We start from the raw sequence: 27,468 nt of genomic DNA, 5'->3' as shown, positions 1-27,468 counted from the left end.
AGTATTTTCTCAAGATAGATTTTTTTGCCTGACTAACTGATAGTTTCCTGCTTTCTATCTCCCTCATTTCTTGAAAAGGGTGTCACGTTGGCAGTTTTCCATTCTCTCCCCTGGAATATTTTGACAAACTCCTCCATTAACTCTACAGCCACTTGTGTTAGAACTCTTGGACGCATGCCATTAGGCCCTGCCGACTTGTCTGCCTTCAGTACCAGTAGTTTGTTCCCCATAGAGACTGTTTCAAGACACTTTCCACTCCTTGCTTATCTGATATCATTAGCATATATATTATGTCCTCCACTGTGAAGACTATTGCAAAGCATTGGTTTTAATTATCTACTGTTTCCTTGTTCTCGTCATCAGTTCCCACCTGCACTCACCTCATTGATTTCTCCCTCTTTATTAACTTTAAGTCGTCTGCTGTTGGATCACAGAACATAGAACAATACAGCGCAGAACAGGCCCTTCAGCCCTTGATGTTGCGCCGACCTGTGAACTAATCTAAGCCCATCCCCCTATTCTAGCCCATCATCATCCATATGCTTATCCAAGGACTGTTTAAATGCCCCTAATGTGGCTGAGTTAACTACATTGGCAGGCAGGGTGTTCCACACCTTTACCACTCTGAGTAAAGAACCTGCATCAGAGAGTGGTAAGGGCATGGAACACCCTGCCTGCCAATGGTAGTTAACTCAGCCACATTAGGGGCATTAGGATCCTAAAACAAAATTCCCATTCTCTGGCTTGCCACTAATTTTTGTTGATTTGTATGCCTCAATGTTTGGTTACTTTTGTTGACTGCCTGTGTGAACTACAGAAGGTTCATCTTTCTCATTGAATCCTGCTTCTTGACTGGAATAAACTTGGCTTAGCATTATGAAATATCTACTTAAATGTCTGCCGCTGCCTGTCTAATGACTTTCCCCTTAGCCTAGTTTTCCAGCCTGCTTTGTATGATGCTTTCTTCGCATCTTTGTAACTACAATTTGTTATTATTACTTGAAGTAAGCTTTCTACTTTAGTACTGAGTGGGTGTTCAGATAAGTGGGGTATGGATGCTAGGGCAGTTGCTTGCTCCTCCTGCAAAATGTGGCAGTTGGGAGACGTGGCACACGTTTCCGCTGGCTACATCTGTGGGATGTGCACCCAACTACAGCTCCTTGAAAACCGTGTTAGGGAAATGGAGCTGGAGCTGGATGAACTACGGATCATTCGGGAGGCAGAGGGGGTAATGGAGAGGAGTTAGCGGGAGTTCGTCACTCCTAAGGCTCAAGACAAGGATAGATGGGTTACAGTTAGGGGGAGGGAAGGGGACAGACAGACAGTGCAGAGATCCCCTGTGGGCATTCCCCTCAGCAATAAGTATACCGTTTTGGATACTGCTGGGGGGGATGACCTACCAGAGGAAAGCCATAGTAGTCAGTTCTCTGGCACTGAGCCTGACACTGTGGCAAAGAAGGGAAGGGGGCAGAATAGACAAGTACTCGTGGTAGGGGACTCGATAGTTAGGGGAATCGACAGGAGATTTTGTGGTCAGGATCGGGATTCCCGGAAGGTATGTTGCCTCCCTGGTGCTAGGGTCCAGGACGTCTCCGATCGGGTGTATAAGGTTCTAAAAGGGGAGGGCGAACAGCCAGAAATCGTCTTACATATTGGCACTAATGATATAGCTAGAAATAGGATTGAGGATATGAAAAGTGATTTCAGGGAGGATTAGGATGGAAGCTGCAAAGCAGGACGAACAGAGTAGTGTTCTCTGGTTTACTACCGGTGCCACGAGATAGCGAGGCGAGGAACAGGGAGCAGGCGCAGTTTAACACGTGGCTACGCAGCTGGTGTAGGAGGGAGGGCTTCAGATATGTAGATAATTGGGATGCCTTCTGGGGAAGGTGGGACCTGTACAAGAAGGACGGGTTGCATCTGAACTGGAAGGGGACCAATGTCCTGGGTGGCAGGTTTGCTCGAGTAGTTTGAGAGGGTTTAAACTAGTATGGCAGGTGTGTGGGAACCTGAGCTGTATGCCGGAGGTGAGAGTTGATGCAGGTGAGGCAGTAGCAAGAGGTAGACCAGCTAGTGGGAAGGATTTTCCTGGGAAGGAACCAAGGGATCAGTTAAAGTGTGTTTGCTTTAACGCAAGGAGTATCAGGAATAAAAGTGATGAACTTAGAGCATGGATCAGTACCTGGTGCTATGATGTTGTGGCCATAACAGAGACATGGGTTTCTCAAGGGCAGGAATGGTTGCTGGATGTTCCAGGGTTTAGAACATTTAAAAAGAATAGGGAGGGGGGGAAAAAGAGGAGGCGGTGTAACACTACTAATCAGAGAGGGTATCACAGCTACAGAAGCTTCCATTGTCGAGGACGATCTGTCTACTGAGCCAGTATGGGTGGAAATTGGGAGTAGTCACCTCGTTAGGGGTTTACTACAGGCCCCCTAATAGCAGCAGGGAGATTGAAGAAAGCATAGGTCGACAGATTTTGGAAAAGTGTGGACGTAGTAGGGTTGTTGTAATGGGTGACTTTAACTTTCCTAATATTGATTGGAACCTCCTTCGAGCAGAAGATTTGAATGGAGCTGTTTTTGTAAGGTGTGTTCAGGAGGGTTCCCTAACTCAGTACGTTGACAGGCCGACGAGGGGAGAGGCCATTCTAGACTTGGTGCTCGGAAACGAGCCGGGGCAGGTATCAGATCTTATGGTGGGAGAGCATTTTGGTGATAGTGACCATAACTGCCTCACATTCTACATAGCTATGGAGAAGGAGAGGATTAGGCAAAATGGGAGGATATTTAATTGTGGAAGAGGAAACTATGACGCGATTAGACATGAGTTAGGAAGCATGGACTGGGAACAATTGTTCCATGGTAAGGGCACTATAGACATGTGGAGACCGTTTAAGGAACAGTTGTTGCGAGTGATGAGTAAATATGTCTCTCTGAGACAGGCAAGAAGGGGTAAGATAAAGGAACCTTGGATGATGAGAGCGGTGGAGCTTCTTGTGAAAAGGAAGAAGGTAGCTTACATAAGGTGGAGGAAGCTAGGGTCAAGTTCAGCTAGAGAGGATGACACGCAGGCAAGGAAGGAGCTCAAAAATGGTCTGAGGAGAGCCAGGAGGGGGCACGAGAAAGGCTTGGCAGAACGAATTAGGGAAAACACAAAGGCATTTTACACTTATGTGAGGAATAAGAGAATGGTCAAAGAAAGAGTAGGGCCGATCAGGGATAGCAGAGGGAACTTGTTTGTGGAGTCTGAGGAGGTAGGGGAAGCCCTAAATGTGTTTTTTGCTTCTGTCTTTACGAAAGAAATGAACTTTGTAGTGAATGAAACCTTTGAAGAGCAGGTGTGCATGCTGGAATGGATAGAGATAGAGGAAGCTGATGTGCTGAAAATTTTGTCAAACATCAAGATTGACAAGTAGCCAGGCCCGGACCAGATTTGTCCTCGGCTGCTTTGGGAAGCGAGAAATGCAATTGCTTCGCCACTTGCGAGGATCTTTGCATCCTCGCTCTCCACTGGAGTCGTACCTGAGGACTGGAGAGAGGCAAATGTAATTCCTCTCTTCAAGAAAGGAAATAGGGAAATCCCTGGCAATTACAGACCAGTAAGTCTCACGTCTGTCGTCTGCAAGGTGTTAGAAAGGATTATGAGGGATAGGATTTCTGACCATCTGGAAGAGCATGGCTTGATCAAATGCAGTCAACACGGCTTTGTGAGGGGCAGGCCATGCCTCACAAACCTTATCGAGTTCTTTGAGGATGTGACTAGAAAAGTTGCTGAGGGTCGAGCTGTGGATGTGGTGTATATGGACTTGAGTAAAGCATTTGATAAGGTTCCTCATGGTAGGCTTGTTCAAAAGGTCAGGAGGAATGGGATACAGGGGAACTTAGCTGTCTGGATACAGAATTGGCTGGCCAACAGAAGGCAGCGAGTGGTAGTAGAAGGAAAATATTCTGCCTGGAAGTCAGTGGTGAGTGGTGTTCCACAGGGCTCTGTCCTTGGGCCTCTACTGTTTGTAATTTTTATTAATGACTTGGATGAGGGGATTGAAGGATGGGTCAGCAAGTTTGCAGACGACACAGAGGTTGGAGGTGTCGTTGACAGTATAGAGGGCTGTTGTAGGCTGCAGCGGGACATTGACAGGATGCAGAGATGGGCTGAGAGGTGGCAGTTGGAGTTCAACCTGGATAAATGCGAGGTGATGCATTTTGGAAGGTCGAATTTGAAAGCTGAGTACAGGATTAAGGATAGGATTCTTGGCAGCGTGGAGGAACAGAGGGATCTTGGTGTGCAGATACATAAATCCCTTAAAATGGCCACCCAAGTGGACAGGGTTGTTAAGAAAGCATATGGTGTTTTGGCTTTCATTAACAGGGGGATTGAGTTTAAGAGTCGTGAGATCTTGTTGCAGCTCTATAAAACTTTGGTTAGACCGCACTTGGAATATTGCGTCCAGTTCTGGTCGTCCTATTATAGGAAAGATGTGGATGCTTTGGAGAGGGTTCAGAGGAGGTTTACTAGGATGCTGCCTGGACTGGAGGGCTTATCTTATGAAGAGAGGTTGACTGAGCTCGGACTTTTTTCATTGGAGAAAAGGAGGAGGAGGGGGGACCTAATTGAAGTATACAAGATCATGAGAGGCATAGATAGAGTTGATAGTCAGAGACTATTTCCCAGGGCAGAAATGGCTAACACGAGGGGTCATAGTTTTAAGCTGGTTGGAGGAAAGTATAGAGGGGATGTCAGAGGCAGGTTCTTTTCGCAGAGAGTTGTGAGAGCATGGAATGCGTTGCCAGCAGCAGTTGTGGAAGCAAGGTCATTGGGGTCATTTAAGAGACTGCTGGACATGCATATGGTCACAGAAATTTGAGGGTGCATACATGAGGATCAATGGTCGGCACAACATCGTGGGCTGAAGGGCCTGTTCTGTGCTGTACTGTTCTATGTTCTGTGTACAATTATTTAAATTGATGACAGTGGTTTGAGACTCACACTGCTGTCCCTCAGACTGACTTTGAAATTCCACCATGTGCGAGTTGATTTGGAATTCCCAAGATATCTTATTTGATTCTAGTACCTGCCTCACTATCACTCACGAAGGGTCTAGGCCCGAAACGTCAGCTTTTGTGCTCCTGAGATGCTGCTTGGCCTGCTGTGTTCATCCAGCTACACGCTTCGTTATCTCACTATCACTCACACCTTGCTGTCTCTGACTGTGGAACAAATTTGGTCTTAATGGCTGGGGTTGCTAGTTTAGATGCTAAGTACTTTAAAAGTGAATTTGTTAACTGTACTTGACTGCATTAAACCCCCCTGATTTAAGCCACATGGTCAATCAAAAGACGCAGAAAATTTATGCATCAGTTTACCTGTTTCTTGGAACATCATACTTTAGCTCTGCAATTAAAAGCAGAAGGAAGAGTTGTCCACTGTCAGCTTTTAATCCCCCACGACCACTGCCCTTCTTACACAGGTATCCTCTCCCAGTCTGCTTCACAGTGATGCTGAATTGCTGCATGTTCCTCCCTGTTGTACAGTTTGGGTCTTACAGTCTAACAGTATGAAATTGCTCACAGCTAAGTGTATATATTCGCCACATTGTTGAAAATGTTAAGTATGCTTTATTAAAAAGCCAGCATTTAAGTACTTCTCTTTCCAGGAGCAATAAGCACAAATGTTGCGTTTTGTTTGAAGATTAACTGCCGTAGTTTAGCTAGTTTTCTCCCTCTACATATGAAATGTGGAATTACTGAATGACTTTGGCCTACAGTAATAGTTAAAATTCAAATTTGTTTACATGCCAGCAATTTGGAGATTTTGTTTCTCTTGGTCTTGTTTACCTGTTTCCAGCACATTTCTAAAAGCACAGGTAACTTATCATTGTGAATTCAAATTTGATTCTGCCCAGCTTGGGTTCATCCTCAGTAAAATTGTAAACAACTCTATTCCTGCTGTTATAGTTTCCACCCATGCTGTGTGGTCGAGTGTGGTTTTGCAAATGCTTTAAAGCTGGATCTTTCTGTACTCCGGTTTTCCATTATTGCTTCCCCAAAACTTAGCAGTGATGTACTGAACTACTGCTGAATAGTATATTCACCAAAACTGCATGTGCTCACTAACATGCAGATAAATAAGAAAATTCTTCGGCCCTCCCTCTGTTAAGCCATTAGCTTCTTTCTTGTATTTACAGCAAGTATTTTGAAATGTGAGGGCGACAAGAGACAGTTCCAGTTGATGCATTTAATCCAATATTAACTTTGTCTCCCCTCTCTTTTTCCTGCAGTCACTGTTGCTGTTGGGTGGAGTTGCCCTTGTCTGCCTTTCCCTCAACCTCCTCTTTCTTCTGTTCTATTCCTTTTGGCTGTGTTGTCGAAGGAAGAGTGAAGATCAGCCAAACGCAGACTGCTGCTGTACAGCATGGTGCGTCATCATTGCAACACTTGTATGCAGGTAAGAAAGCTCTTGCAATGTGAAATTAGTACCTTGCTTGCAGACCTTTTTCAGAGTTTTGAAGTATTAGTTTTTAAAACTATGATGAAATTCATCTGTCTTGGCGACATTCTGTTCTGATATATTCTGATATAATTCAGTTGGCTGGCTTGTGATGTAGAGTGATACCAACAGCTCAGGTTTAGTTTATGCATCTGCTGGAGTGACCATGTTGGTCCCATCTTCTCAACCTTGTTCCTCAGGTTAAAGTCTCCAGCAGCTGTGTTTCTAATGAGAGAACCGCCTAGTGGTCCAATAGAACTGCGGCAACTTTACCTTCACAACTCCAATTTGTATGTATCTTTCAGCACAGAAATTTTGAATTGCAGAAACACTATTGGAAACACCAAATAAACCTTTGTGCTTCTGCTACTATGAGCTGAAGTAAGTCTGCACCATTATTGTGATCTCCTCATATACAGTTAACTGCTAAAATTTTGCAAATTCTATGAACAGACCATGTCCCTGTCTCTTCATTGAATGTCGGATTTTGGACTAATTAAAATGTGTCACAAGAGATATTAACTATGATGCTTGTCAAATACTATGGTATCCAAACACTAAATATTTCCTGCCATACATTGACTTTTAGACTTCATTAACAATTCCATATTTTGTTTTAAAAAGGCTTGTCCTCCAAATGAAAATGGGCAATAAAATATGTTACTGCAATTAAAAAGCCACCTCTCCCCTTTTGAAAGAAGTTCAGTTTTGTTTGAACTTTATGGCATCATTAGGCATATTATAACACAGACACTCAGTATTTATAAACAAATATCTGCTCATTCAGATGACAAGCAGGATTGTAACGGCCCTCGTGAAGAGCCGTGTGATGCTTTTGAAGAAGGACTTCAAGTGTCTTGAGACTCAAATATCAGGAACAGTGGAGCTTGAATGGTACCGTAACTTTAACATTGAGAAATTGATCTTTGAAAAGTAAACTGGTTCAAACATCAGATTTTCTTTCACAAACACCTAGATGCTTGCTCTGTTACTGAACTGCAGTTCAAATTATTTCCCGATACCATATCTCGGGTGCATGCAGAAGCTTATTTTCAAAGCTAACTCCTCATTCCCCATGAATCAAACATTGACAGTGTAAAGTAGTCTTAGTTTTCATGCGAAGTGTGAAATCCAGATGCGTTCAGCTGAATGGTGCAATGCAAAGGAATTCCACAATGTCTCTACAGACCCAGACCAGTACATGAAATCTGTATGCGACCTCTGCAGAGTCATCAGGGATGCCAAGAGGCGGTACTGGACCAAGACTTAGGCCCAAGCCTACTAAACAGACACCTACTGCCTTTGGCAAGGCCTGAACAACATTACGGAATACAAGATGAAGCAGAGCAAGTTAGCGAACAAAGACATATCCCTCCCTGACGTGCTGAATACTTTTTCTATGCTTGGTTAAACAGAATACTAGTGGCACCCTTGACAGCGCACTCACACCTGTTACCTCAGTCACTACTGCAGACATCAGATCGGCCTTCCTTGGAGTCAACCCAAGGAGAGTGAAGGGCCTGGACAGTGTCCCTGCCGAGCCGTCAGATTCTATGCAGACCAACTGGTGCAGGTATTCATTGACGTCGTAAACCTCTCCCTCCTACGAGCCGAAGACCTGACCTGCTTCAGAAGGCCACCGTCATCCCTGTACCTAAGAAAGCACTTGCAATGTGCCTTAATGACTACTGCCCAGTGGCTCTGACCTCAATCATGAAGTGGTTCAAAAGGTTGGTCATGGATCACATCAACTCCAGTCTCCCAAACTGCCTCGATCCCCTATAATTTGCTGACCAACGTAACAGATCCACAGCAGATGCCATAGCCCTGCATTCGTTCGTGGATCATCCGGACAACAAAGACACCTATGGCAGACTCCTGCTCAATGACTACACCTCCGCCTCCAGGACCATTATCCCCTCTGGACTGATCTCAAAACTCCGTGACCTTGGTCTTGGCTCTGTCCTCAGCAACTGGATCCTCAGCTTCCCGAATCAGTGAGGACAGGTGACTTCACCTTCTCTATAATAGCAGTCAACACAGGAGTCCCCCCAAGGACGCATCCTCAGTCCCCTACTGTACTCCCTGTACACCTATGACTCTTTAGCCAAATTCTGAACAAACACCATCTACAAATTCTCTGATAACACCACCACAGTGGGACAGATATCTAACGATGCTGAGTCAAAATACAAAAGGGAGATAGAGGACTTCGTAACGTGGTGCAATAAAAACAACCTTTCTTTCAATGCCAACAAAACTAAAGAACTGATCATTGACTTCAGAAAGAAAGGAGGACAAACCATCCATGGAACTGAGGTTGAGAGGGTGGAGAGTGTCAAATTGCTCCAAGTTACAATAACCGACAACCTGTCCTGGGACTTCGTACATAGATGCAACAGTCAAGGAGGCACAACAATGTCTCTTCTTCCTCCATAAAGGTCTTCACTGTCTTCTACAGACCCACCATTGAAAGCATACTGTCAAAGTGCATAAATCATGATATGGCAGCTGCTCTGCTCAGGACTGTAAGAAACTACAGAAGGTGGTATGCACAGCCCAGATCATCACGGAAGCCAACATCATCAAAGACCTATTGCACCCCGGCAATGATCTCCTGCAGCCTCTTCTGTCAGACAGAAGTTACAGAAGCCTGAATATGTGCACAGTCAGATTCAAGAACAGCTGCTTCCCGGCTTTATCAGACTGATGAATGGACTCTGTACCGTCAAATAATGCTGATCTTGCCAACGTTGAACTTGGCTAGCACGCACCCTGTGCAAAGTAACCTGTAAGCCTAATCTTTTTGACCTGTACATCCATCCTTACTATGATCTGCCTGTACTGCTCATACACGTCGCTTTTTGTTGTATTTCAGTACATGTGACAATCAATTAATCATTTCATGACCCTGATGATGACAGTAACACCAGGCACGTAAATCGTTAAGCAGATTTATCTAATTAGTGACAGAAGTGGTTAATGCAAGGCAGAAGCTGAAAATACTCAACAGGTTAGGCATGATCTTTGAGAGGAACCAAGTTGAAGTTTCTAGTTGATGGCCTTAGATCAGATCTGTCAGATCATCATCCTGTAACAGTAGTGTATTTCTATCTCCACAGATGCTTCCTTGGCTGCTACCTGTAGTTCTTTGCTGTTGTATTAACATAAGTGAGATGGATAAGATGAGCAGTCAGGAGCCAGTTCATGAAGGTTTAAAAATACACAGGTTAGATTTTTTTTTGTTTTTGGTGACTTCCTTGGAATAAAATGAACATTGATCACAGAGGCAGTGACCTGACCTTTTAACAGAATTCACAAGGCTTTTTGCAGAATTATCCTGTCATCACATTTCGTGACCAGGCCAAATTGAGATAAGTAATGATGAAACATAGATTTTAATACATAATTCTTCTTTGAAATAACCTGCAGTCTACCCTGGTAAAAAATTTAAAGATGCTTTGTGTTTTCTCTGGTTTACTGTGAACATTTCATCTCTTTAACCAATTTGGTGACCTTTTAATGAATATGAAACTCCCAACTTGAATATATCATTTTAAAAGTACATTTAAAATTCGAAACCCAGTTTCTAAGAGGTGAAAAGAGTTCCTGGAGGCATCTTTTTTAAATTACTGCAGTGCGTAATGCACTTGGATTAATGATATAAGTCTTTTACTTCATGGAATTGTTATGGAATATGTCTGTTATTGTACTTACTTTGGTTGTACAGAAAAATTCTGCAGGAGCAGGCAACCATGCCACTTAAATGGAATGCCTTAACATGGTGTATTCATCTGATTCATGTTTTTATTTTAATCAATCCCAAAACCCTTTTTTCTCCAATATTAGCTGCAATGCCTTCTGCCGTCTAGCCCTGTATCCTGCTGTTTTCTATATTTCTTCCACTTCAAAGATGCTCCTTGAAACTTGTCTTTTAAATTGACTCTATTATATTTTCTTCCAATTGGTTTTGGATTTAGCTCAGTTATCCTTCTGTAAAGCACATTGAGAAGCTTAGTATAGAAAAGATTCCAATGTAATTGCAAGCTGTTGCATGCTTAATTTTTCTAGAATATGTTTTAGTATTTTTTTTGAAAGTGTGAGGATGAAAGGGTGCAAACAGTTGGCGTGCAGCTTAATGCCCTTTGAATGTATATTTTTTCCTTGCCCTCCTGATTTGCTGCCCTTTGTCAACCTTGTGAATGCCACAGCCCATTTCATTTCCTGCTTTTCCAGATCTGCAACTACGATTGAGCGTTCAGTTATTGCAATAGTAAATGCAGGATTTCTGATTGATACATTGATATCACTGCTTACCTGATTTAAAATAAATGGTTTGAAGCCTGTGTTAAGATAACACTGTTTGGGAAATTTAGGGTCATTGATGTTGCTTATACTTTGCCTGCATTTGCTGTCAGTGAAATAAAATCTTGTGTGTTTGGTGCAATGCAGCTGGATAGACAGTACTTTGGAATGCTTGGACTTGAATTTGCAAACAGGATACTTGGCAGTTATGTATTTTGCACCCAGGCCCCTCTTTCGTCACCTCACCCTGCTTTTCTTGTGAGGAATGGGATAACAAGCATAATCAGGAAGATTCACCACCTAGTGCTATTTGGCAGCTTTTAAAATCTGGTTCCTTGAAACTTGCTCAATCTACCAACTGTGGTGATCAATGTATGATTTGTGGTTGAAGAGGAGAAAAGCTTGAATTTCATGACGTTTTTGCTTTTTCTCTTTCTTTCTTCTTCACTTTATATGATGCTGTATACAGCTATTGAAAGAACCAAAAATATGGTTGATAAATCCCTGTTAAGATTTCATTGTGTACTAACAGTTAGAACACAGACCTGTACAGCACAGGAATGGGCCCTTCAGCCCACAATGTAATTGTTTCACATATTTCATTTTGATAACTCATTTTTTAGTTGAATTATTTGAATTATACACGACTAGACTTGGAATACTGCGCCCAGTTCTGGGCGCCCTATTATAGGAAAGATGTGGATGCTTTGGAGAGGGTTCAGAGGAGGTTTACCAGGATGCTGCCTTGACTGGAGGGCTTATCCTATGAAGAGAGGTTGACTGAGCTCGGTCTCTTTTCATTGGAGAAAAGGAGGAGGAGAGGGGACCTAATTGAGGTATACAAGATAATGAGAGGCATAGATAGAGTTGATAGCCAGAGACTATTTCCCAGGGCAGAAATGGCTAGCACGAGGGGTCATAGTTTTAAGCTGGTTGGTGGAAAGTATAGAGGGGATGTCAGAGGCAGGTTCTTTACGCAGAGAGTTGTGAGAGCATGGAATGCGTTGCCAGCAGCAGTTGTGGAAGCAAGGTCATTGGGGTCATTTAAGAGACTGCTGGACATGTATATGGTCACAGAAATTTGAGGGTGCATACATGAGGATCAATGGTCGGCACAACATTGTGGGCTGAAGGGCCTGTTCTGTGCTGTACTGTTCTATGTTCTATGGTCTATGTTCTATGTTAGACAATCCACTTTCGTGCCAGTAGCCCAAAAATCAATTTGTGATTATAGTCAACAGGAGGCAGAAATAGTGGATGCACTGTCTTGGGTGCAACATCAATGGTGAGACCATCGCACCTTTTCAGATCTTTGAAAGTGGCTTGTGGCCGCAGATTGTGTGCACAATGCTTTTGAATCCTAATTCTCATGTGTGATATAGCTGGATAGTCAGTATGGGGAGGAGTGAGCTGCATAAAGTCTGCCATCAGCCATGTATTTTCACTATCAATGACTTCACTTCGGTTACTAAAACAGCTGGTGGTAATTTGAAATGCATTGAGACATTTGATACCTCAGCACAAAGAACAGGCTATGTTTTCTGCTAATTGTTGATTTGTGTTTACAGTTGCAGAGGGATGACGTCAATTTCCATTATTTAATTGATTAGGAAACTCAAAAAGCCTTTGAAAACGCAATTAATTCTAGTTCACAATTAAATATAGACTTAATGCATGTAACTGTGTATAAATTTCCTTCAAATAATTTTTACAAGAACAGTCTTCCTTTATGACTGTTATTTGTTTTATTAAATATTTTGCCTGTGATACTTATGACTAAGTGGCGAAGATTCCTTTGAAAAGAGATAATCAGGCTGAATGGTCTCCACCGTAATTGTTCTATGATTTCTGGCTTGGATGGGAATCTTTATGTTGTGGAGTAAAATTTGTTTGGCTTGCAGCATTCCAGATATTTTGGCTCTTGTTTTTATGAATGGGCACTGATATTATAAACATTATGTTGTCGATCTAGCTTTGCCTTCCCTTATGCTAGGTTTATTTTCCTTATTGCTTGAATGTTGAAGTACTACACCATATAATGCCAGTGCTGTGATTTAAGAAAGGGAGCATGTTCTACTGTTTAAATATTCTAACATTCACAAATGTTTGAATTGCTGTACGTAGAAGAAAAAGCACATGGATATTCCACAGTTAGTCTGCTCTGGTGACTATAATTGCAGTGTGACTGTTATGGTCACATCATGCACACCAGTCATGGTATGCAACGAGTTAAATAGAAACAGCCGCTTGTGGTTTAAAGAGTAACCAGTTTAACCATTCAAGACATCTTCATCTAATGTCCAGCTGTCATGTAAATCTATAAATGCTTTCTCTTGACCTCATGGCCATATGTGTATTTATCCACAGACAGCTGTGCCAAGCATCTAAACTGATCTAAGCTCCACAGTCTCAATTTAGCAGCATGTGCAGCATTTGGGAGCTATTAGAAATAATTATTGTGATTCAAGAAATGCATCTGATTTCTGGAGATGATGTTGCAAAGAACCACAAGGCTTAAAGGCAGGAGAGAAAGCCATGATACATATTTCTACCTGGAACAACTGACCAACATGAGAATTTTTGTACTAGGTAGTTGAGAGTGAATTCACAGAGTTGTGTTTAGTGGTCAAAGGAAAGAAAAGTAATCAAACTTGACATTAAACAAATGGGTCAAATGCCTGTCACTTGTTCTAATTTCTGGTATTAATCAATGGCAGTAGGTCCAGAGAGTTGAATCACCCATTCAAACTGATGAATTTTTTAATGGATGCCTGATAATTGTTAAAAATGTTTAAGTGTAAAATTCTAACTTGATTAGTGAAGGCAAAATTTTTGCAATCATTAAATGTGGGACTTCTGGATTTTATTCAGAGGGAAGAACAGAGAAACCACTGGCTGCCTCTGTCTAGATCGTCAAAGTTATTTGACCAACATCATTGTATTATCTTTAACCTTTTCGGCAGCCTGACTGAATTGAAAGAAAAGTCTCCTGAACTACACACAACCCATCCTTTTTTAGTGGTGTTTTCAAGTGTGATTCACATTGTTGGCTGAAGAAGGGCCACTGGACTTGATGTTAACTCTGCTTTTACTCCACGGATGCTGCCAGATCAGCTGAGTTCCAAAAGCAAATTCCGTTTTAGTTCACAGTTTTTTTTGTTTTATGGATTGTTTTATTTTAGTGTAAAACTATCTACCCTACTGCTTAAAAGACCAGTTTTCATCAGTGGCTGGCGACTTTTCACAGCTTCATGTTTGATATGCAATAGATTGTCTGCGTCGGTGGGTCTGTGTGTGTGCATGTGTGAGGAACACAAACTCACTTAATTTGTAAGGTTAATGTTCTAGAATCTTGAAGATTAACGAGAATAATTTGTATAGTTATGCAAGCAGCATGATTAGTATGCATAATGAAACCATTGTTTTCAGCACCTGCTCAGAGCAGTTTTCAAGCTATCAATTCCATCATCATCCCCTGCAACAGGCCTGACTTTAAACCAGTGATATTGGGAACTGCAGATGCTGGAGAATCCAAGATAATAAAATGTGAAGCTGGATGAACACAGCAGGCCCAGCAGCATCTCAGGAGCACAAAAGCTGACGTTTCGGGCCTAGACCCTCTCTGATGAAGGGTCTAGGCTCGAAACGTCAGCTTTTGTGCTCCTGAGACGCTGCTGGGCCTGCTGTGTTCATCCAGCCTCACATTTTATTATCCTGACTTTAAACCAGTCTGTTCACAACCTTCAGTAAAAACAGAAAGTGCTGGAGAAACTGAGTTGCTCCAGCAGCATCTGTGGAGAGAGCCGTTTCAAGTCTGATATAACTCTTCTTTGAAACTGCCTGAAGAAGAAACATCTTGGATTTGAAACTTAACTCTCCTTTGTCCTTACAGAAACTGATAGACCTGCTCAGTTTTTCCAAGAACTTTCCAGTTTTATATTCAGAGCTCCAACATTTTATTTGATTGTTCATATTTGATTCTGAGTTGAGCTAGTGACCTCTCATGCTGATACTAAAATCATGTATTTTGACTTCAGCATTACCTGGTATCATCCTGTCTCAGCTGATCTAATTTTTATACCCTCATTCGTGCTTCCTTGGTTTTATTAATAGGGCTATAGAGTGCAAAATCAAGGAAGTGATATTGAACTTGTGCAAGACACTTATTTGACCTCAGCTAGTGTATTGTGTAAAGTGTGAGTGCCACAAGGATGTAAGTGCCTTGAAGAGAGTGAAAAACTGGTTTACAAGAATGGTTCTAGAGATGATGAACTTGAGAACAAAAAAACTGACATTACCGGAGAAGTTCAGCAGGTTTGGCAACATATATGGAGAGAAAGCCGAGTTAATGTTTTGTATTCAGTGACCTTTCAGAACTAATAGTGGTGAGGGGAAGGTGTTATATATCCTGAGAACAGGGGATGGAGGTGAAAAGGAATGACGGATAGGTGGAGGGCAGGCCAGAAAGAGAGTGAAAATGACAGTTGGTGAAAGAAAAGGCTGCAGACACAACTTCTGGCTGAAGCAGTGATTTACCTGCACTTCAGTCAATCTAGACTACTTTATTCACTGCTCACAATGTGGTTTTCTATCCACTGGGGAGACAAAATGTATACTGCGTGTTCCTCTTTTTAAACTGCCAAAAGCCAGTACAAAGGTGGAATAGAGGAATAGACTATGGATTGGATGGGTTCCAACTGAATCATAGAGGGACCAGAGTTTTGGTGAGTAGCATAACTGGGGATGTGAATACGGCTTTAAACTAAAGAGTGGAGAAGTTGTGTTCCGTTACATGAAAAATTAAAAAAATCACAGGTGAATAAGAAGGTATTGTCACAGATTAGTGATAGGAGTGATTGTTACCACTGAACAAAACGAAAGGACAGAATGTATAAATGTCAGTCTCCACCAAGGAACACAACAGTGTAGGGGAATTTGATGTTAAAACAAACATAAGGCTTTGTATCTCAATGCATGAAGCATTTGGAATAAAGGAAATGAACTGATGATACAAATTGAGGTAATTGAACATGATCTTGTAGCCATTACAGAAACATGGTTACAAGAAGATCAAAACTGGGGACTTAACATTCAGGGATATTTGACCTTTCAGTAAGACAGGACAGAAGGAAAAGGTGGTGGGTTGCTCTGTTAATGAGAGATGAAATCAGGACAGTTGTAGGAGACGATCGAGGCTTAGATGATGTAGAGACCATTTTGGCAGAGGTAAACAACAACAAAGGAAAGAAGACATGGGAAAGGAGTAGTGTATAGACCCACAAACAGCAGCCACACTGTAGGAAAGGGTTTAAATCAACAAATAATAGAATGCGAAAAGAACAGAACATTGTTTTTCTCTCGTTGGTATATTATACTTGACCTCCTCCTTACCAATCAGTCAGCATCAAATTGGAAAGGGTGCTACAGCAGCTAATTCATAGAGTGAATTAGTAATAGTTTTGAAAATCAGTAAGTTATGGGGCCAGCCAAGGAACGGGTTATCCTAGATCTAGTGATGGTTTATGAGACATGTTTAATAAATGACCACTGAGTAGAAGATCCTTGAGGAAGCAGTGATCACAACATGATTGATCGTAACATGACAGAATTTAATACTCAGTTTGAAAGTGAAAGATTTGGGCCAGAAACAACAACTGTTTTAACTTAAAGGGAATTACAATTAAATGAGGATAGAGTTGGCTAAAGTGGACTGGGCACATAGATGCGTAGGAACGACAGTATGCAAGCAGTGGCCGATATTTATAGAGGTAATTCATGATTCTCAGCAAAATATATCCCAGTAAGGAGGAAAGATTGTAAGAGAGGAATAAAGCAACCATAGCTAACCAAGAAAGTTGTGAAGGGTATAAAGTTGAAGTAAAAAGCACATAAGGTGACAAAAGTTAGTGATAGTCCAGAAGACTGATAGATTCTGAATCCAGCAGTTGGGCTAAGACGAGCAGTTAAAGATAACAGAGAAAACAACCTACAAGGACAAATTAGTAAGCGATATAGAAACTGATAATGAGCTTCTTTAAACATACAAAAAGGAAAAGAGAGGTCCAAGTGAATGTAGGCTCTGTAGAAAATGAATCTCGGGAGACGATTATGAGGACAAGGAAATGTTAGAAGAGTTACAGATATTTTGCATCAACTTTATTGTGGAAGATACTTCAAATATCTGATTTCTACTAAAGAATATGGGGGTGGCATTAAGTACCATCTCCATTACTCGAGAAGTTTTATTAGACAAAGTAAAGGGGCTAAAGGCAGGTCGGTCCCCGGCCCCATTGGGATGTCTCCTGGGATCTTAAAAGAGGTAGCTACAGAGATAGTGGATGCATTGGTTGTAATTTCCAAAAATCCTTGATTTCTGGAGAAGTACCAGAGGATTGGAAAACTGCCACTGTGACACCTCTTTTCAAAAGGAGGGAGACAAAAAGTACTCACTGTAGACTGACCAGCCTAACATTTATTGTTGGAAAAATATTGGAAGAATTTATTAAAGAAGTAATAGCAGCACATTTGGAAAATCATAATCTAATCAAGCAGAGTCAACATAGTTTTGTGAAATTGAAATTGTGTATGACTAATTTAGTAGAACTTTTTGAGCAAGTTTCAACTGGAGTGGAAAGGGGGAGTCAGTATTTATCAGTATATCCGTGTTATTTTTGCAGTCCCAGAAGGCATTTGATAAGGCATCTCACAAAAGTTTAAGTCATAAGACAAGAGCCCATGGTGTTGCAGATAGTATACTGGTGTGGTTAGAGAATTGCCTAATGAACAGGAAACAGTAAGTGGGGATAAGGGGTTCTTTTTCAGTTTGACAATGCGTAACTTGTGGGGTTTCATAAGGATCAGTGCTGTGTCTGCAGCTGTTTACGATATATCTTATTGACTGGGGAGGAAGGAAGCGAATGTGCTATGGCCAAATTGCAAACGATACAAAAATAGGTGGAAAGGCAGTTTGTGAAAGGGATACAAACAAGTTGACAGAGAGATGTTGATAGGTTGCATAAGTGGACAAAAAGTTGGCAAATGGCATGTGTTGTAGGAAAATCTGAAGTTGTTCACTTGGGAAGGGAGAACAAAAGAACAGCATTATTTAAATGGAGAAAAACTGTAGAAAGCTGCAATATAAAGGGGCTTGGCGATATTTGTGCTAGCTTTGAGGGAGGCACAATGGCTCAACAGTTAACCCTGCTGCCTCACAACACCAGGGACCTGTGTTCACTTCCCACCTTGGGTGACTACGTGTGTGTGGAATTTATACATTCTCCCTGTGGGTTTCTGCCACAGACCAAAAATGCTGGTTAGATGGATTGACCGTGCTAAATTTCCCAGTGTCCAGTGGTGTGCAAATTAGGTGGATTAGCCATGAGAACGCAGGGTTACAGGGATGGTACTGGTGGTAGGTCTGGGTGAGATGCTTTTAGGAGAGTTAGTGTGGACTTGTTGGGCCGAGTGGCTTGTTTCTATGCTGTGGAGATTCTGTGATGACTGATGTTCTGTACACAGGTGCAGCAGGGAATCAGGAATGCTAATGGAATGTTGGCCTTTATTTCAAGGGGAAAGGAGAATAAAAATAGGGAATTCTTATTTAAATGTACATGATACTGTTGAGAAAAATACTGAGCAATTTTGGTCTCCTTATTTAGGCAAGATATTGTTTCACTGGAGCCAGTTCAGAGAAGTGTCATAGGATGATCTCTTGTATGGAGGGATTGTCTTATCAGCAAAGGCTAAACAGGTTGGGTCTCTGCTCATTAAGTTTAGATCCATAAGACACATAGGATTCTTTAGGGGCTTCACAGGGCAAATGCTCAGAGGATGTTTCCCCACCTGGGAGAGTCTAGGAGCAGAGGGTATGATCTCATAATAAAGGGGTGCTAATTTAAGACTGAGTTGAGGAAGAATTTCCTTGCTGAGTTGAGTCTTTGGAAGCCCTTGCCACAGAAATCAGTGGGAGCAAAGTCCTTGCACAGTCCTTAAGACTGATTATAGTTTCTTGATCAATAGGTGGTGGCCTAGTGGTATTATCACCAGACTATGAATCCAGAAACCCAGCTAATGTTCTGGGAACCCGGGTTTGAATCCCACCATGGCAAATGGTGGAATTTGATTTCAGTAATTTAAAAAAATGTCTGGAATTAATAATCTACTGATCACCATGAAATGATTGCCACTATTTGGTTCACTAATGTGCCCCAGGTTGGAAATCTGACACCTTCACCTGGTCTGATCTACATGTGACTCCAGGCACACAGCATGTGGTTTACTCTCAATTGCCCTCTGAAATGGCCTAGCAAGCTGTTCAGTTTTACAAGTCACTCCAAAGTCTCAAAGAAATTAAACTGGATGGATCAGCTGGCATCGAGCTAGGCACTAGAAAAGGCAATGGCAGAAACAGCTTTGTCGACCCTGCAAAGCCTTCCTTGCTAACATCTGGGGGTTAGTACCAAAATTGGGAGAGCTGTCTCACAGACTGGTTAAGCAACAGCCTGATGTAGCCGTACTCACAGAATTATGTCTTACAGACAGTGTCCCAGACATCACCATCACCATCCCTGGATACGTCCTGTCCCACCAGCAGGACAGATGCAGCAGAGGTGGCGGCACAGTGGTATACAGTCAGGAGGGTGTTGCTCTAGAAGTCCTCAACATTAACCCTGGACCCAATGATGTCTCATGACTTCAGGTTTAACTTGGGCAAAGAAACCTCCTACTCATTACCACATAATAATAAAATGTGAGGCTGGATGAACACAGCAGGCCAAGCAGCATCTCAGGAGCACAAAAGCTGACATTTCGGGCCTGGACCCTTCATCAGAGAGGGGGATGGGGAGAGGGAACTGGAATAAATAGGGAGAGAGGGGGAGGCGGACCGAAGATGGAGAGTAAAGAAGATAGGTGGGGAGGTAGGGAGGGGATAGGTCAGTCCAGGGAAGACGGACAGGTGAAGGAGGTGGGATGAGGTTAGTAGGTAGATGGGGGTGCGGCTTGGGGTGGGAGGAAGGGATGGGTGAGAGGAAGAACCGGTTAGGGAGGCAGAGACAGGTTGGACTGGTATTGGGATGCAGTGGGTGGGTGGGGGGGAAGAGCTGGGCTTGTTGTGTGGTGCAGTGGGGGGAGGGGACGGGATATTGTCCTCCCTCAGCTGATGAATCGGTACTCCTCCATGTTGAACAATACTTGGAGGAAGCACTGAGGATGAAAAGGGCACAAAATGTAATCTGGGTGCTGCAGATCGAACTGGTCTACTCCTCGGGTATAACTGCTAGACTGGGTCTGCCGTAGGTGATGAGGGAACCAATAAGAGGGAAAATCATACTTGGCCTCATCCTTACCAATTGGCCAGCTGCATTTGCATCTGTCCATGACAATATCGGTAAGAGTGATCACTGCACAGTCCTTGTGGAGATGAAGTCCCACCTTCAAATTGAGAGTAACTTCCATTATGTTCAGTGGCACTATCACTGGGACAGCTTTTTCTCAGATGAAGCAGCTCAAGACTCCATGAGGCTCTGTGGGCCATCAACAGCAGCAGAATTGTACTCCAACACAATCTGTAAACTCATGGCCTGACATATCACTCACTCAACTATTACCATCAAGCCAGGGGATCAAAGCTGGTTCAATGGAGACTGCGAAAGGGCATGCCAGGAGCATACCTGAAGATGAGGTATCAACCTGGTTAAACCACCAAACAGCAAAAGCAGCAAGTGATAGAGCGAAGCAACACCGCAACCAATGGATAGATCTAAGCTCTGCAGTCCTGCCACAGTCGTGAATGGTGATAGACAATTAAACAGCTCACTGGAGGAGGAGGCTCCACAAATATCCCCATCCTCAACAATGGTAGAGAGCTGCACATCAGTCCAAAAAATAAGGCTGAAGCTTTTGTCGCAGTCTTCAGCAAGAAGTGCCGATGATCCATCTCGGCCTCCTCCAGTGGTCCCCAGCATTACAGAACCAATCTTTAGCCAATTTGAGTCGCTCCACATGATATCAAGAAATACACTGGATACTACAAAGGCAACTGGACCTGACGACATTCTGGCAATAGGACTGAAGACTTGTGCTCAAGGGCGGCACGGTGGCTCACTGGTTAGCACTGCAACCTCACAGCACCAGGGACCCGGATTTGATTCCAGCCTTGGGCAACTGTCTGTGTGGAGTTTGCACATTCTCCTCGTGTCTGCGTGGCTTTCCTCTGGCTGCTCCAGTTTCCTCCCACAGTCCAAAGATGTGCAGGCTAGGTGGATTGGCCATGCTAAATTGCTCCTCGTGCTCAGGGGTGTGTGGGTTATAGGGGGGTGGTCTGGGTGGGATGCTTCAAGGGGCGATGTGGACTTGTTGGGCTGAAGCGCCTGTTTCCACACTGTAGGGAATCTGTAGAATCAGTAGGTACTTGCCACTCCCTAGCCAAGTTGTCACACTACAGTTACAACACTGGTATCTATCCAGCAATGTGGAAAATTGCCCAAGTATGTCCTGCACACACAAAGCAGGACAAATCCAACCTGGCCAGTTACCAACCCATCAGTCTACTCTCAATCATCAGTTAAATGATGGAAGGTGTCATCAACAGTGCTATTAAACAGCAACTGCTCAGTGACGCCCAGTTTGGGTTCCACGAGTGCCACTCAGCCCCAGATCTCATGACAGCCCTGGTTGAAACTATGACAAAAGAGCCGAATACCAGAGGTGAAGTGAGAGTGACAGCCCTTGACATCGAGGCTGCATTCAACTGAATGTAGCATTAAGGAGCCCTAGCAAAACTGGAAGCAGTGGATATCAGGGGCTGTATTGTTCTATGATTGAAATGCTTGCGTCTTTAACTTTACTAAACCTGTTATGAGGTGTGTATAGTTTTGATTTTGGATAATTTGGTTGGAATTTGAGCACATGTACACAATTAACTATAATGGTATTTATAATCCAAATAATGCACATTCATCAGCATGCAGATTAAAAAAAAATTGGTAGAACTTTTTTTTTAATTTGACAGGCTTTATGTAAGAAGTAGCTTTGTTCTCTTTAGAAATAATACTTTTGTCAGATTATCTATATGCTAATTAAGAAAAAAAATCAATTCCTGAAATCTTGCCTTGAGATATTGATGAACTTAACAGATTTGATTGTAATGGAATTTCTTGTCTTTTCAGTGCGGGAATAGCTGTTGGCTTCTATGGTAATGGTGAAACCAGTGATGGAATTTTCAGACTTGCCTACTCAATGAGACATGCAAACCGCACTATTACAGGAATTGATTACCTAGTAAGTACCAATTTCCAGAGAGTTTCATATCTTTTTTTCTAAAACAGTTGTGGGGAGGACGTCTCAAAAACCACCATTTCTATCTATGCTGACACTTCATAGTATGTTCATTTGTAGTTGTGGGCTACAATCCTCCATAACCAAACAGTTGAAAGGCTTGAATTTACCTGTTCTCTAATGAAAGCTACTGAAAATATTAAAATTGTCGGGTGAGTGTATGTTGTATTTGACTTCATCTGCTTAATAATAGCTCAGTAGGAGATTTTTTTTATGAAATCCCTACAGTGTGGAATTCTTGGAATCAATCTCATTTTCTAGTTGATTGGATCACCAGCTCAATGGAAGCATGTCCAAATTGGCTGACTTCCGTTCCTGGTTATGGAAATGTTGTAGGAGGAAGATGTTTTATAAAGAAAACCTGCACAACAATGTTTCATCCATTCATAATATAGCAGTACAGCATGTGAACAATATGTTTAAATTTATTCTGCAGTCACACTGAAAGAGAAAATTGTAATGTAACCGATGTTTAAAAAAAGGTGCTGTTTGCTATCCAACTTTTGGACAAATTCTAGTTGGTATTCAGTTTAGCTTAGATTAACCATACCATCCGATATTTATTAAAGGTCACTTAATTTCTCTGTGCTGAATTAGCCTTAGTATGTTTTTGTCAACTTTAGCTTTACCCGTATACATGCAAATATTTCTATGGGATAGATGTAAGAATGTCTTTTCTCTTTGTGAAGAGCAAACTATTTCTCCATCTCCTTTTACTTTGCAAAGTCAGCCCTGACCCAGATCAGAGGACCCCTTTGGAATCCCATTTGGATTCTTCCCCCCTCAAAAAAAAACTCCCTCACCAAAATCATAGACAACATTTTCCATCACCATGTTGGTAGTACTGGTGTTGTAATTGGTCTCCCACCTTCATAAACATGTTATATTGAAATGCCATCCTGCTCTAAGTAATACTTCCTTTCTACAACTGTCTGGCTCTGTAACTCCTCCTCCTGCTTAAGAACTCACCCCCTCTAGATTTTTAACCAGACTGCAGTAGTGGGGAAAGCTGGTAATTCCAGGAACAATTCTAGGAAAACATTCGTTTTTTAGAATTCCATTTCCAACCCACTGTCTGAGAACATAGTAATTTATTTTCAAAGTAGTCAATCTGCTGGATTTAACTAGTTTGGAGCAGGTGGTGGCAACAAGAAGCAAAGAAGAAAAATAATAAATGCATAGTTTATAACTTGTATTCATCTTCAAAAGCTTGCGTGGAGGCACCATGTTAAAAAAAAATCATCAACAGGGGGAGCAAGTCTTCACATTACCTTTGCTGATTGCAGCATTATCACAATGCTATGGGTTCAAGTATTTTGTAAGAGACTCCCATATTATTTCTGCTTCTGTTGTCGTGGATGAGTTTTGAATGGTGTACCTGCAAGCTGCCAATCTCGAACAGCACAGCACAGTTCAGGCCCTTCAGCCCACAATGTTGTGCTGACCTGTTTTCCTACTAAGATCAAACTACCCTGTGTCCCAGAATAATCTGAAGAATTGAAGTGACCCAGCTCCTTCATTTAACATAACATACTCTCTAATATTGTGTCCTGAAAAATTTATTCAGAGCAGTGAACAAAATATTGGTTTCAATATAACAAAGTGTGAAGCTGGATGAACACAGCAGGCCAAGCAGCATCTCAGGAGCACAAAAGCTGACATTTTAGGCCTAGACCCTCCCATTATCTCTGGCTTCAATATTGCATTTTAGGGAGATCCTTGAAGGAGGACGTGGAGTCAGTCTGTGTTAGTAGAGACACGGTGGACCAAAAGGCTTGTTTCTGTGTTGTATAATTCTCAAGAAAGAGACTTAGGTTTGAAGCTTGCCGTTTAATCTTCATAATTTGATTGCTTGTTCATAATTGTTTTGAAAGAATTGGTAAAATAATTGTAAAAGTTTTTACACTGATGTAAGTGTCTGATTAGATCGGAATTTAAAGTTCAATGCACTTAATTGAAGTGGGTTCCTGTGTGGTTGAGGTTTGCCTATGAAGCACAGGTAACATTATGGGTAGTAGTTGAACTGAATTGTGGTGGTTTGCTTCATCACTTTTGTAATTCAGAATATTTGTGCAGATCTTGGTGACAATCAGTAATGTACGTCATATACTGATAGACCAATCGTCATTTATTCATTCTGTGCTTTTTCATTTCTGCGTCTGTGCATATTGGTGATTTGTTGTTGAAATAAATGCTTTTCATAAAAACTATTGAGGGTATACAGCATGAAAATTCTGAATGAGGTGCTCAATTTCAGGTATAGCAATGTTGAATTATGGAACAATACCATAGTTCAATAACCTCGTTACTTTATTGGAAGTCAGAATGGCAAGATTGAAACGGCATCTGGTAAAATTGAGAAATTCTGATATTTTGTTATCTAAGGTCATAAAATGGAGAGAATTTGCACTAGCCATCTGGTTTGTTATTGTCTGCCACAGAGAGTGTTGAACATTATACTGAGAGTTTATTTAAGGAGTTTATTTGTGAGATATGTTGTTTCTTATTTGGTATTGGTTAAACGTTTCTCTGATTGTGCTGCTACATATTTTGGTGCAATAGCACCAATTTTAAATGATGTTTCAAAGCTTCTGTTAGTTGTATTTTTGAACTTCAGTAACATGGGAGATTTCCTGCCAAAAATAATTAACTGCAGTTTCTCTGTATTAAGGAATGTTTTATGATCGACATTAAAGTGAGGATTAATGTAACATTAAATTGTGGAAAAGTCATTTAATAATATTAGAGCCAAATTCAGTATTTTAAATTTGTCATTGTCTAAGTATAATCAAATTTAAAGTTACATAAACCTAGCAGGTACTGAAATAGGCAAAATTTGGCTGTAGCAGAAACATTTACCTTTTAAACTCCATTTATTTTCTTGAGATATTACGATGAAAAGGTTCCAAAATGAATTTTTCTGCTTTATTTTCAGTATAGAATCCTGCAAAAGTTTCAAATTGGAGTGAAAATTGTTTTCCAGTAGGTAATAAACATTTGGATCAAGAGTACTGTTCAAATAAGTATTCTTGAGGCTTGGTTTGAGTGAATAGCAGGCAAGAAAATTAACAAAGGAATATGATTCTCTTTGCAATCCTATTGAATGGTGACTGAGAGACTAGTGGTGTCTTTTTTCAGAATTGGCATGTGACTGCAGTTTGCTTTCAACATTGTAGCCATAAATGACTCTATACTGTTACAAGTTACTTGGACTGCTTCCATGCTATAGGGATTCTATGATTCAGTGATTCTATGATTTGGATCTGCCACAGATAACTTCCCTGCTGCAGTTATTTCCTTAAGTAACCTATACTTCTTTCACTTGATTTTATCTAGTCAGTACATTACTTGAACAATAGCATAACCTGGGGATGAAACAAAACCATTTATATATGTAGTAATTCAGAAAGCCTGAGGAAATATACAAGGAGAAATGAAGATTGGCACAAATCGTTAAGTTGCTTTATTTCATATTAAAATCAACATATTGTAGGATTTCGCATATTTGCATCAGTATAACTTAATATAAAAATGATCAAATTCTGGTATCCTAGATAACAAGGTGTGGAGCTGGATGAACACAGCAAGCCAAGCAGCATGTTTGGAGCTGGAAAGCTGATGTTTCAGGCCTAGACCCTTCATCAGAAATGTGATTCTGATGAAGGGTCTAGGCCCAAAATGTAAGCTTTCTTGCTCCTAAGATGCTGCTTGGCCTGCTGTGTTCATCCAGCTGCACACCTTGTTATCTCAGATTCTCCAGCATCTACAGTTCCTATTATCTCTGATACGAGTTCTATTATCCTGTTCTAATGAGTCACCTTCCTAACCAAAATAGCTTTATGTTCTTTTGCCTGTGTTCCAACCTTAACTCCCCTTTCCTGTCTGATTACATGTTATTTGGGCAGCTATTTAAAAGGCTAAGTGATTTTAATTTATAAATCTTAGCCATAGCTCTAAAATATGTCAAAATAATAATAGGGTAATAATATCAAGAAATTTGAACTACACTAAATAGTAACTTGGAGAACCAAAATGCTCAGAATTTAGAGGGGTTAGATTCCTTGAAATATATACCAGAAATATATGCCTTCCGGCTTGACGCAGTGGCCACAACTTGTAGGGACTTCCTGGAGGAGCGTGATGACCTTCTGGCCTCCTGCAGTGGCCTCTCCCGCAGGAGTATCCCGGCATGGTGTGGTGACCTCCTGGTCTGTCACAGCTGCCTCCTGGCGTGGCATGTTGCATCACCGGTGCTGTGTGGAGCCGGGACCCAGTGTGAACTGGAAGCTAAGACACTAAGGTGGACAAGTCCCCAGGTCTGGATGGGAACTATCCCAGGTTTCTGAGGGAAGCAAGAGAGCAAATAGCCGGGGCCCTAACCGATATCTTTGCAGTATCCTTAGACATGGGTGGGGTCCCAGAGGACTGGAGACTTGCTAATATTGTCCCCTTGTTTAAAAAGGGCAGCAAGGATAATCCAGGTAATTATCGACCGGTGAGCCTGACGTCAGTGGTAGGGAAGCTACTGGAGAATATACTGAGGGATAGGATCTATTCCCATTTGGAAGAAAATGGCCTTATCAGTGATAGACAACATGGTTTTGTACAGGGAAGGTCATGTCTTAACAACTTAATAGAATTCTTTGAGGACGTGACAAAGTTGATTGATGAGGGAAAGGCTGTAGATGTCATATACATGGACTTCAGTAAGGTGTTTGATAAGGTTCCCCATGGCAGGCTGATGGAGAAAGTGAAGTCACATGGGGTCCAGGGTGTGCTAGCTAGATGGGTAAAAAAACTGGCTGGGCAACAGGAGACAGAGGGTAGTAGTAGAAGGGAGTTTCTCAAATTGGAGACCTGTAACCAGTGGTGTTCCACAGGGATCTGTGCTGGGACCACTGTTGTTTGTGATATACGTAAATGATCTGGAGGAGGGTGTAGGTGGTCTGATCAGCAAGTTTGCTGATGACACTAAGATTGGTGGAGTAGCTGATAGTGAAAGGGACTGTCAGAGATTACAGCAGAATATAGATAGTTTGGAGAGTTGGGAAGATAAATGACAGATGGAGTTCAATACGGGCAAATGTGAGGTGATGCATTTTGGAAGATCAAATTCAAGGGCAAACTATACAGTAAATGGAAAAGTCCTAGGGAAAATTGATGAACAGAGAGATCTGGGTGTTCAGGTCCATTGTTCCCTGAAGGCGACAACGCAGGTCAATAGGGTGGTCAAGAAGGCATGCAGCATGCTTTCCTTCATTGGGCGGGGTATTGAGTACAAGAGTTGGCAGGTCATGTTGCAGTTGTATAGGACTTTGGTTCGGCCACATTTGGAGC

The 27,468-nt window shown here is 41.8% G+C and overlaps 1 protein-coding gene across 4 annotated transcripts in view; it reads left to right on the top strand.

Moving 5' to 3' along the window:
• The window catches only part of LOC125462238 (protein tweety homolog 3-like), a 233,174-nt gene that overhangs the window by 89,043 nt on the left and 116,663 nt on the right, over nucleotides 1-27,468 (top strand). For all 4 annotated transcript variants that reach the window (XM_048552027.2, XM_048552028.2, XM_048552026.2 and 1 more), the window contains exons 2-3: nucleotides 6,281-6,447; nucleotides 21,963-22,074. In XM_048552027.2, coding sequence (XP_048407984.1) covers nucleotides 6,281-6,447; nucleotides 21,963-22,074 — 279 coding nt within the window. The remainder of the gene's footprint in view (nucleotides 1-6,280; nucleotides 6,448-21,962; nucleotides 22,075-27,468) is intronic.

Source organism: Stegostoma tigrinum, chromosome 23 (genome assembly GCF_030684315.1).
Source record: "Stegostoma tigrinum isolate sSteTig4 chromosome 23, sSteTig4.hap1, whole genome shotgun sequence".
Lineage (NCBI taxonomy): Eukaryota > Metazoa > Chordata > Chondrichthyes > Orectolobiformes > Stegostomatidae > Stegostoma > Stegostoma tigrinum.
The sequence above is the reverse complement of the archived record's forward strand: the minus strand, read 5'-3'. Positions and strand labels throughout refer to the sequence as shown.